We start from the raw sequence: 12,795 nt of genomic DNA on the forward strand, positions 1-12,795 counted from the left end.
TTCGGAGGATTTGCGACCTAGCCTGCTTAGCATGTTCACTGCCAAAAAACGAGAAAACAAAGTTAGTTTTCGCCGCTAAAGCAGTAAAGCATAAAAAAGAAATCCTCACCCTCAGTCTCTTCGTCCGAAGACGAGGAATCGAACACGAAGTCACCCTTGACGAGCTCAGATTCCGAATACTGTTTCCTAATCATGGGAATCTTATTGAGCTCGCCCTCGAGCTCGTCCAACGGTTCTACCCGAGGATGAGGAATTACGGACTTCGGCCCTCTCCAGGAAAAGTCCGGAGCCGCTGTCCTATTGTAAAAAAAGAAACGATTTTGCCACTTCGGCCATTTGGTTTTACAGAATGCTCTGAAGGGCTGTAAAGGGATCAAGTAAAACCAGGATCCCTTCCTCTTAAACTGAAAGAAATTAAGGATTGCCCTCAGAGACAGATCCTTTTCTAGTCTACGCAGCTCGGCAGCAAAGGCCGATAAGTGCCTCCAAGAATTTGGAGTCACCTGACCTAAAGGAAGTTGAAAAAAATCAAGAAGCTCTACAAAGGCAGGGGGAAGAGGGAAACGAAGCCCGCATTCTAAGCAGGCTTCGTAAACGGTGGCATAACCCTCCGGCGGCGAGTTAGCCCTATGAATGTCGTCGGGAATCACCACTAACCCCCCAGGAAGAAAATATTTTCCGTGTAAGGATATCACAGTATCCTTACTCAAAATGCTGTGAAAATATTCTACCGTCTTCTCCCCGGACCTTTTCCGGCCAGAAGACCCCTTACCCCCCTCCCTACCACTACCTGATTCAGAAACAGATTCAGAAGAAGAAGACATGATTCTTACTCTTTGATGGTCGAAAGTCTCTGAAGAAATTCTTGAAGAAGCGGAAGAAAATTTTACGAAAAAGAGAGAGAATACAGAAGAAATAATCGCAAAAGTATTCCAATGATGAAGAGAGGAAATATTTATCAGATTCGCAAAGGCATTTCAAATTCGTCGCACCGTTTCAAATCCCACTTTTTCTGGATTCTCTGGCCGGATTTGCTGTCACATTTAATGCAGACACGTGCGGAGAACGTCCCCTGACGTCAGCCTCCCCCTTACACTTATCCGAAATGCCGAAGTGATTCACTTCGCTTTTCGGGGGGGGTGGTGATGGGGATACGAACTAAACAACTAAACAATAATTGCGAGCCCAATAGCAGTGACGGCCCATCAGCCCAAAACCCAAGAAAGAGTATCAGTTCGGCACAACCAAAGAGTTCGGTCACAGCCTATAGCTCGGTAAAAGCCGAAGAAAGAGTATCAGTTCGGCACAACCAAAGAGTTCGGTCACAGCCTATAGCTCGGTAAAAGCCGACCAATCGAGCTCAACTCTCAGATCGGCAAAAGCTGATCGGCAAAGTTCAGCAGTTCGGTCTCAGTATTCGACCGAACAAGGAGATAGTGGACCCATGCAGGATCTCCACGACCTCCATTACACCCACGATCTATTTAGTGGTATTAAGCAGTTATCAACCCCTCTCCCAGGGCTGCAAACCACGATCTTAGTTCGAATGTATAAATAGAACTTAGATCAGATAGACCAGGGTTAAGCTCTCTAGATCCTGAATCTTATAGCAAATCAGTATTGTAATCTGTAAGCAAGACCAAGCAATACAAATTTGCCCTCTCTTCTTCCCGTGGACGTAGATTTACCTCAGTAAATCGAACCACGTAATTTTCCGTGTTGTGATCGTTTATTACTTGCATTTATTCCCATCAAAAATTCGCCACATCATCACTTGATAATCTACATTGTTACATTCGGTAAGAAACTTGATCATCTCCCACTTTTGCTAGTTTGCTTTTCTTGAAAATATAGACTTAGTAAAAAGCCTCTTGTTTTTTGCCACTTTTCTTGATCTTGTTTCATGCTTCATGAGTTCATGTCTAGTTTTGGCTCAATTCTTGCAGTTTAAAGTCTGAAAAACGCACCCGAAAACCGCAGTGAAACAGAAGAAAAAATGACTATCACAGCTGTGCCAGTGATCAAGAATGGCTGCCTCATGGTTCGTGGCAAGGTTGTCTTGACCGGAGTTCCAAACAACGTTGTCATCACTCCATCGAGCTCGGGGTCAGCCTTCGTTGGAGCCACCTCAACCAGCCCGAGCTCACACCATGTCTTCAATCTTGGAACTCTTGAGTGAGTGCAAGCCACACTTTTCTGTTATTTCTGTTATTTTCAGTTCTAACATTTTTCTTGCACAAAACATGACAGGAACTACAGATTAATGTGCCTTTTCATCGCGAAGATCTGGTGGATGATACCGCGTGTTGGGAGATCAGCTAGTGAGATTCCCATGGAGACTCGGATGCTGCTGTTGGAAGCTGAGGAGGAATCTGCTCTGGAGTTGCTAGACGAGGAGAGTGAAACGAGTGGGAATAAGTTCTATGTGCTCGTGTTGCCCGTGTTGGATGGAGCGTTTAGGACAACGCTGCAAAGGACTAAGTCGAACGAGCTCCACTTCTGCTGTGAAAGTGGTAGGTACACTCTTGTTTGCTCTTTTTGTTGGTTTTCCATTGAAACTGATCCCGTGTTTGTACTTGTGTTCGTGTTCAGGCGATCCTAACGTGCAAACTTCTCAAGCGTTGGAGGAAGAAAAGCAAAAGGTGTTGGCAATTGAAACTAGAAAAAATAACATATAACTGTCCCACATCGGTGTTAAAAGAAAACTGAAACTAGTATATAAATCCCATGGGCCACTCCTCCTATCACCAATTGGTTTTAGGATGGAACCCATGAATTTCTGTTAAAAGGGATTAATCTGCAGGAGACCTAAAACAGACCAATTCTTCAAATCCCATAAAAAAAAGATTCCATCTTTGGACAAATCAAACAATAGAAAACATCAAAAGCAACCAAAATCAAATAACAGCCCACACCACGCAAACTAAAATGCTGAGCAAGTCTGCTTACCTGTGGAGATTTAATGGCGGGAAAAGACATTTGCCCCGAAAATGACTGATGCTTCATGTGGGGCTGCCTGAAAATGCAGAATTTTCGGGGATGGGATTGAGTGATCGCTGGAAAGAGAACCCCGCCGTTGCTCTCACTGAAATCAAATCCATGCTCTCCATGGATGGACTTGAATGTATGTATATGTAGAGATATATCTGTCTATATATGTATATATGAATACGTAAACTGAAGCAGAATCAAATTCTAGCTGAATTTTTTTGTATGATGCTATGAATGATTCTTGGTTGGCGAAATGGACTTTTGGCTTTGGGATTTCAACTTGTGAAAAATGTAATAAATGAAAAAGTCCCTAATAGTCCCAAAGCTAATTTTATTTTAATGTACATATCTTTTATGTTTTCTACTCATTTTCTTTTATCTTTCATATCTTCTCAATTAACTCAATACACAGCTTTTTCTTAACTCATAATGTAATAAATGAAAATTTCTCAAATAATGCAAAATCAGTTTTAGCAAATACGGTAATTTTCTTCTAAGTGCTTCTCGGGCAGTGATAAACGTACATAATCGAACTTTTTTTTTAACATTTTACAGTAAAAATCGGCTTATAAACATTAATTGATTTAAAATAAGTTGTTTACTAATCATTTGCAACACTTCAAAAAAAAATTGAAATTTTAACTTAAATAGTTGTAAATTTAAGATTTTTACTAAATATTGTATAATTAATTCGAATCAAACTCGAAATCATGTTACGATTTGACATAAAATTTCTATATCACTTTTTTTATCACTACATATAATACAATAAATAACAAAACTCATTTTTAATTAAATTTAATTTAATTTAAAAATTTAAGAATATTATGTACACGTACAATTTATGTACATTTATCTTTCTCTTCTTTCTAATTACCACTTCAAATTCGAGAAATCCACCTTACTCTACACTAAGTGAGTTTGGTAAAAAAAGAGAGGTGGTTTGACTGAGTGTTATTACACAAAATCAAAATTGATTATAGAGTAAAGGTCAAATTGGTCCTGAACATATGGTCATTTTACGATTTTGATCATAAACTTTATCTTTTGGATTTTTTGGTCCTGAACATATGGTCATTTTACGATTTTGGTCATAGACTAACTGTTCCATTAAAAACTAACGGTCAACGGGTTTAATCCCGATTTTGACCAAATTAGACTTTTAATTCTGATTTTTTACTCTCTAATTAATTCCCTAATTATTTTAGTAAATTATGCTCAATGTTCGAATCCCCAAACAGCTCCCTACTCCTCCTCCCCCTTCTTCTAAACCCTCAAAATTTCAAAGTGAAACATTGATTATTTATTTATATCTCAAAATTTCATGTAAAAAAGCACATATGTATTAATGTAATTTCACGTAAATCATGATTTACGTGACTGTAACAAAAAAAGCAGATGTGTGCGATTGTTAGCATTATTTATCAGTTTATTTTCTCCCTTTTCTTTTGTCCATCCTTATCTGAGTTGGTATGAATTTCAAAACTTTGTTTCTTTCCCAAAGGATTGAAAAAAATTTAAAAGTACTAGATCCATATTCAATAAAAATTATAGAGTATCCTTGGGTATTGGTGGTTGAAAAATATTGGTTAGTGGAGTTTTGATTCCGCAAAAAGTAAAGTTAATTGGATTTTGTATCGTTATTTTGAACAAACGTAAATGGTAATATGACCACGTCCTTTCGTGAATAAAATTTTTATTCACGAAAACATGTATAAGAATTGTTCCTTTTATTAATTTTTAAAAAATACAAAAGAAAACCTTTGCCACATTTATATGTAACAACTATTAAAATAACTCTTGTAGACACAGAAGTGCGTTAAAATGCTAGTTTTTTTTAAATTGCTAACTTGCTAATTTATCAACGTAATGTATTAAAAATGTCAATACATTAAAATGTCAACACATATTTGTGTTGACATTTTAATAAACTGTGTTGCCATTTAAATATCAATGTCTACACAATGTATTAAAATATCAACTTAAGTTTATATTGATATTTCAGTATTATCATGTTGACATTTTTAATACACTGCATTGATGAGTTAGCAAGTTAGCAATCTAAGAAAAGTTAGCAACAGATCACACTGCTGTAGACACATGAATTAAGGAAAAAAAATATACTTAGTTAAATTAGAAGATAAAGTAGGAGATAAAAGAGAGAATAAAAGAGAAAAGTGTTATTTCATCATAATAGCTACTCCAACGGAGACAAAGCAGAATTCTTTTTCGTGAAAAAATAACAATAGAATGAGGAAATGCATATATACAAAGATAAATGCTGAAGAAATCAATCTTATATATCTAGTCTGTAATAAGCTATAGGTTTCACACTGTCTATCCGTTGCAGATTTCTGCTAACGAGCGATCGTCTAGTAGAGCTTTATCCTCGTCTGAATCGTCACCCGACAAATCGGGCACAACGAGAGGCCTTGACCGCATTCGCAGCATGTCTGTCCAACACCACAGAAACATGAACAATAGAATTAATCAAGGATGATATGATATCTCATTTGGCGTAAAGTAGCCAAAAAAACGAGCGGCGTTGTACCTGGTGTCCGCAACCGAATGCCATGTTCTTTGTTTCAGTGATGCAGATTGGACAAAGCTGTAACGATGAAGAATGGAAGTTTACATCTTATTCAAACAATTTACTAAAGAAGAATAGAGGTAATTACGGCTGAATACATGATTTTTTTTGTCAAATTCTGATTTTGCACATGAACTAATACATTTGCCTCTAAATACACGAACTTTCAATATTTCTGAATTTTCATACGGTTGCAAATTGCCCTAAACAACGTTAGAATGTAGTTAGATATCTAAGTCATTTCAACTAGCCATGATAACATTAATTCGTGTATGAGGAGGCATAATTTTTAGTTCATGTGCGAATCAGGTGAAAGTTCGTGTATTTAAGTGCAATTATCCGTAGAGAAGATATAGATTTCTTACATTGTTTTTAGAAGAAGATTGGCTTCCGGATTGGCTGGTTCTAACAACTGGATTCCGCCCACTAGAAGAAGGCGCGCTCGGCTGAAAACTATTGGACCGGGAAGGTTTTGGCGGGGAAAAAGAAGCTGCGCTGTACAGAGGAGGAGGGAGAGGAACCCGATCTATACCTCTCCCTCTTGAAGCACTGGCAATGTTTCGATTATGGTAAGAAATTGCAATGAAATCCCACAAAGGAATCGAAAGTACTTAACTAAACAGAACGCTTAAGGACGAGGACAAACCCAAGAATATTAAGCTCCAGTGTTGCCTTGTATTGAGAAGGTATTTCCATCAAAGCTGAAAGTGCAAACTCGGCCTCTTTCCGGGAAGGATTCATGTTTTTCGACATAATTTCTGTGAAGTTTACAAACTACATGTGCAGTACAGAAATAAGTAAGTATTAGATTTCAACTTCAACACTACGTTTCTTCTTAAAAAATTTCCATCAAGAAAGAGTTGCATAATCCACCTGAAAATTGTCGAAGGCACGAGCAGGAATATTGTCGTCAAATTCCCTCATCATATCCCAAGGGCCGTCTCCGACTCCCACTAATATTATTGACAATGGGTACTCACTGTAGAATAAATAGTAGAGCAGGATAAAACCAAGGTATTTAGAGTTCAAATCTTTATCGATTTCTTGTGCGTTGTTTACAACACTATACCATAACTATGTAGTGCTAGTAAAAGTACCTCGCTTTGACGATTGCATCAACCGTTTTCTTCTCTTGGGGACTTAAGTGGCCACGATCAGTGTCAATGCTTCTTGTGACCTATCATCATGAAATAGGAACATAAATAAAGATTTAGAAATCTAGGCATCTATCATCATAAACATCGATCGAAACTTTTATGGGGAAACTATCAATTTCTACCACTTCTCATGGACATCAACGAGGGCACATTAATATATTTTTTTACGCAGAATATTTACCTGCCCATCAGCTATGATGACTAAAACATGGTACTGGCCACCGCTTTGTTCCACAATCGTGATAGCCATTTCGATGACAGGAGCAAATGATGTCGGTCCTGCAAGTCGCAATTGGGGAACTAGTTCTCTATATCGAGACATGACTTCCTCAAAGCCCTCACAAAATCTCACGTTGGGAAAAAAGCTGAAGACTTCTTGGTCATGTGTTGAAGCTGTCAAATATTTTATCGATAATAATAAGATCAGGACCGGTTTTAATGGTGAGAGTGTCTAAATCAATCAGACTCTCGAGGATATACCATCTCCAAATCCGAAGCAAGGAATCATATTGTCTTCGTCAAATTTGGATAGTGTTCGTCCGATGATTGATATGGCTTGTTCGTAGGGATTTTGCTCATCACCAATGTGGTGCAAACTTCTCCTATGAAATGACCTGGCACCTGAGACCAAAAGAAATTGCGCTCAACCAACTAATTTACTTCGAAAGCATTTGTTTCCAGGGAGAATAAACTATACCAGTCCACTCATTGCTCTTTGTGAAATCAATGCCAACGATTAAATTTGATGATTCCAGACCAGCACGTGCAAGGGCGTCGGTGACCTACAGCAACCGAGAATTCATGGAGCATAGTCATTCAAAAAATTGCTTCTACGCACCATTCAGAAAGCACATAAACCAACGGAACAAAATTATTTACAAAATAGTAAATATATCTAAATTACTGTCGCGTTGACATGCATAAATTTCCTAATACTTTGGTACATTATACACAACAGAGCAATATTGACAGGTTACAAAGTGCGTTAGACATATCGAGACAGTATGTAAAATTCAGTGTTCATCGTAAGTAATTCAATATAGCCAAATGTGTAAAAAGTCTTTCCCTTTCTTCTTCCTTATTTCAGGCCACTCTTAATTCAACACTCAGATATATGCAAGAATAGTTGTACCTGATCTATGTTACTGTAATTGTCATCTATCCTCGAGTACTTCCTCTCCAACCTTCTCTTCGATTCTGGGGGTGGGTTACTGTAGCTTGGAGTTGGGGGAGCATAGCTGCGACTAGGCTGAGGATACGAAGACTGTGGATAGGCATTTTGGCTCCATGAATTCGAGCTGGATCCATAAGATGAGTACCGACCTGAGATTGACCTTTTCGAATTCTTGGCACCCATTAGCTCTTGAACCTAAAAATAGATACCATTTCATCTAACAACAATGGACTCAAAACAGAAATCCACCAATACAGCACAAGCATGTATCATAATTCCCTGATCAAACAAACATTAGGCATTTACGTAGTCATGTTAGATACTCGGAGAGTGTCTCTGTGTGCGTTTCATTTTCACACTTTCATCCAACAAGGCACTCGGCTCAATCGTCTAGCTCTATAAAATGAATTTATCTATATGTGAGAGATTCAGATGGAGTCAATTTCACATAGATCAGATAATTAAAAAATGAACTCTAAACATAAGAGAGTTAGAGAACCTATACAAATAAGACACTCTCCTCAAATCATTATCAAGTTATGACTACAAAAAAAAGCCTTCACTCATATACTGTAAATAAAAGGTAAACAAAATTCAGTAGTAATCCAGCCTAAATCTTTACAAAGCCCAAACTTACCAACATAAACACACACATGATTCCAGCAAAATTAGAAGAAATCAATCCCCACACAAAAAAGCCAATTGATTGGAGAGAAACCAATAATTCATAAAATTGAATTAACTTGCATACCTAAAAAAGCTTACTCCAAGATTGAGTTTTTAAAGATATTAATTGAACATATAAACAAACATATCAGAAATTATTGTCATACAGATTTTCAAATTAAGATAAGCAAGGAAATTTCACCAAACATGAAAAGAGAATACAAATTGAATTAGAATTTCCCAAATATATTACACAAAAAACAAACCATCTGGATTAATTAGCATAAGATTCAGAATTGACAGAAAAAAATCAAGAAGAAAGAAAAGCTATGAACTTTTATATGCGTTCCATTCTATTAGAGATCTTCCCCACCTCTTTACTGCATTTTCAGCATTGGCTGTATCTGAGAAGGTTGGATACAACAATCTAAAACACTTTCCATTTGTGAAGACAGAGAACAACAGTTGGTGGGATTGTGAAAGTTTTTTGTCGTATAAAGTCACATGTGTTATTTAATCGACGTTTTGCTTAATTGAATAAAATACTCCGAATTTTTACAGTGTATGATTGAATGATAACTACCGACATAAATACTACACACAAGAATGAAAATATTAATCGATACATTATAATATTCATAAAGTTGAATCAGCCTTTTTTGCAGAATCATATCTTGTTTGTGGAATTTCTCTCTGATTGCTTATATTTGTTGGGTAACAGATTCCATTCAAAGTAGGATTAGAACTGGGCCTGCGCCTTAATTAAATTCCATAAATATTTGTAATTGCTTCTATTATACTGTATTAATTATTAATTAAATACTTTTCTAATTAAACTATTTTTCATGTTTAAAATTTCTAATATGTTGCTAGTTTTAGTTGAGTATTTTTTACCAATTATTAATTAATTTCTTTTACTGAGAATATTGCAGTCAAAATTTTAATTATTATATTGAAGATCAATTCAACAAACTAGTTTTGCATGATAAGACATTTTTGAATTCGTCTTAGAGATATTTATCAGTTTAAATGCTCCTGGACATGATTTTATACGATAGTAGAGCATCGACTATAGGATGGACACTTCCAATAGCCTCGCCACTTTTTTTGTTCATAGCCACTTCTTATTTGTCTGTGGCCACAAAAAAAAGTGTCCGCAGGCAGTAGTGGACACTTTTTTTTAGCCACTTTTCACTTTTTTTTTAATATTTTAATTCGATTATAATTAAAATTATCAAAATCTAAATAATTTGAAATGAAATAATACTAAAATTAAAAAAAATATTGGGACCAAATATACTCTCCAATCCCAATTAAATTATACCAATCCAAAATTAAAGGAAAGAAACAAAATAGTATCCTTCTAATTTTGAAAGAAAACACAAGTATACACTCCAATACCATTTTACAACAGAAAACAAATTTCATGCCCTTTTCAAAAAAAAAAAAACGTGTACTACTTCTTTCTCTCTCTCTCACATTTTTTTTAGAAAACACCAATCTCTCCTTCTTCCTTCTCCAACCTCCCCCTCTCTCTAAAAATGTCGAAAATAAAAAAAAATTAAATAAATAAAAAACCAGGCGGCCGCTGCAACGGTAGACATGCGCGCAGTAGACAGGCACGCCTATCGCCGCGACGCTCCTCCACCGGCATTGCCTCGGCGTCTACTCGCCGATTGCCCGTCTGCCCCAAAAAATTTGTCCGCTACGGGACGGACGCCCCGCCCACTATAGTCAGCTGCGGCTTAGCCGCCTCCGCGGCGCGGCCGGCGCGCCGCCCCAGATGCTCTAATACTAACTATTTGTAGACTAATCAGTAATTAGTAATTACCACAAACTTGTTCAGCAAAGATACTTATTTCTAATCCAACTCAACAAAGAAGATTTCAAAAGTATAGGTCATTTTCAATTTGTCGCGGTCGAACTATTACGATTGATACATTTATCATTTTCATCATGTTTTTTTAATAATACGTGATTGAGCAATCAAGGTTGAACTAATACGGTGAGAAGACCTCATTGAAATCAACTCCATGCTCTTGAGTGAATCCTCTAGCCACTAACCGGGCTTTAAATCTGATCTGATCACCCTCAGCACCTTCCAGCTTCTTTTTGAATATCCATTTACAGCTGATAACCTTCCTTCCATCAGGTTTCTCAACCAATATCCAAGTGCCATTTTTCAGTAGAGAATCAATTTCATCCACCATTGCTTTCATCCACTTTTCCCATTCTTTGCTCTCCATTGCTTCCTTATATGAGGATGGCTCTATATACTCAACATCTTCAGCCACACATAATGCATAAAATAGCATCTCAGAATCATCAAATCTTGATGGCAGCTTGATCTTTCTTCTGACTCGATCCCTAGCCAGCTGGTAGTTTTCCAGATTATCTGGAGGCTGTGTTTGTGTCTCATTCTGAGCACTCTGAGGCTCAGTGACTTCTTCACTCTCCCCATGTTTCTCATGCCTCCCATGCTCCACCTCAAAGTCAGCTTTACCAACAGAATCAGTCACAGAATCAGGCTTCTCAACTATCACTCTGTTCTTATCCAGAAAAGGCATTTCAGTTTCAGAGAATACAACATCTCTACTAATCACAATCTTGTGATTCCCTGGCTCTACACACCACAAACGATATCCCTTCACCCCAGGTTGATATCCCAACATCACACACCTAATAGCCCGAGCATCCAACTTCCCTTGTTTGAGATGAGCATATGCCTTGCAGCCAAACACTCTCAATGTGGTGTAATCTCCATGGCTGCCATACCATCTAAAATCAGGTGTGTCTCCCTCTATACTTGATGAGGGACATTTGTTGATAAGTTTCACAGCCGTGGATGCAGCCTCAGCCCAAAACTTCTTCTCAAGTCCAGATGAGAGGAGCATACACCTCACCCTCTCTAATATGGTTCTATTTGCCCTTTCTGCTATGCCATTCTGCTGAGGATTCAGAGGTACAGTCCGGTGCCTTTTAATTCCCCTCTCCTTACAAAAGTTATCAAACTCTTTGGAGAGATACTCCAAGCCGTTATCAGTCCTCAAACATTTAAGAACCACTGACTTCTCCTTTTCCACTTCCAGGCACCATTGCTTGAACTTACTAAAAGCCTCTGATTTCTCTTTCAAAATGTATATCCACATTTTTCTAGAGTAGTCATCTATGATACTCATATAATACTTCCCTCCACCTACTGACACCACAGATGCAGGACCCCACAAGTCACTATGGGCATAATCAAGAGTGGATGTGGAAGTGTGCTTGCCTTTGGGATAGGGCTGTTTCTTGGACTTACCCAAAATGCATTCCTCACATGGAGTAGTGTCCATCTGCCCAGAACTTTGTATAATCCCCTTCTTGGCCAGCTCCTTAATGCTTCCCTCAGCTGCATGAGCAAGCCGCATATGCCAGATTTTGAAGTCATCAGCCTTCACAATATTTGCCTGTGCAGTAGGGATCTCAACACTAGCCAGTAGATAGTACAAGCTTCCCCTCCTTTCAGCTTCCATCACCACTCTTTGATCCTTGGAAACTGTCATTTTTCCCCCAGTAGAGCAGAATGTATATCCCTTGCGTTCAAGAAGCCCAAGTGAAATGAGATTCCTCTTGATGTCAGGTATATATCTCACTTCACTTATAATCTTCACAGATCCATCTTGCATTCTCAGCCTGATCTTGCCTATACCTTGGATGGTACAAACCTGGTTGTTGCCCAATATAACCGATCCAGTCATCTCTTGGATCTCCTCAAACCAGCCAAGATTCGGACTCATATGCAGACTACACCCCGAGTCCATGATCCAAGATCCTCCCAGACCACCCTCCATCACATTCAGAATTTCTGGCACATCATTTTCCTCAACACAGTCAGTGGATGGAACACGGTTTCCACCACCATTTGCTTGCCTTCTTTTCCATGCGAAGCAATCCTTTTTGAGGTGACCCGGCTTCTTGCACCAATGACATGAGCGGGTTTCCTTTTGATTATTTGATGGAGTTTTCTGATTTTCTTGGCTCGGCTTCTGAAACCTCTTGACTCCCTTGAACTTCTTGACATTTAGGCTCTCAGCCATAGCCTCTGGATTCTTAGAGCCTGACTTCTGAATTTCCTTTGCTCTTATGGCCGACTGAACTTCAACAAGGGTGATAGTACCCTCTCGGCCATACAATATGGCATCTCGTAGCTGATCAAATGACTTCGGCAGAGCATT

General features: G+C 38.1%; 1 protein-coding gene across 1 annotated transcript; it reads right to left on the reverse strand.

The window, feature by feature from the left end:
* Positions 1-5,156: 5,156 nt before the first annotated feature.
* On the reverse strand, positions 5,157-9,159 carry LOC121785396 (E3 ubiquitin-protein ligase RGLG2-like). Its single transcript, XM_042183811.1, has 11 exons — positions 8,952-9,159; positions 7,871-8,107; positions 7,436-7,520; positions 7,219-7,359; positions 6,920-7,131; positions 6,679-6,758; positions 6,455-6,560; positions 6,228-6,355; positions 5,947-6,130; positions 5,543-5,599; positions 5,157-5,444 (listed from the first exon to the last, which is right to left on the reverse strand). Exons 2-11 carry the CDS (start codon positions 8,093-8,095, stop codon positions 5,364-5,366), a joined length of 1,299 nt encoding a protein of 432 aa, XP_042039745.1. The 5' UTR covers positions 8,096-8,107; positions 8,952-9,159; the 3' UTR covers positions 5,157-5,363.
* Between the last annotated feature and the right edge of the window lie 3,636 nt (positions 9,160-12,795).

Source organism: Salvia splendens, chromosome 21, assembly GCF_004379255.2.
Source record: "Salvia splendens isolate huo1 chromosome 21, SspV2, whole genome shotgun sequence".
Classification (NCBI taxonomy): Eukaryota; Viridiplantae; Streptophyta; class Magnoliopsida; order Lamiales; family Lamiaceae; genus Salvia; species Salvia splendens.

Coding starts and splice junctions, on each gene's coding strand:
- LOC121785396 (XM_042183811.1), bottom strand. CDS start 8,095: ATGGGTGCCAAGAATTCGAAAAGGTCAATCTCAGGTCGGTACTCATCT. Junction 7,521..7,870: donor ATTACAGTAACATAGATCAG/GTACAACTATTC, acceptor CGGTTGCTGTAG/GTCACCGACGCCCTTGCACG. Junction 6,561..6,678: donor GATGCAATCGTCAAAGCGAG/GTACTTTTACTA, acceptor TTTATTCTACAG/TGAGTACCCATTGTCAATAA.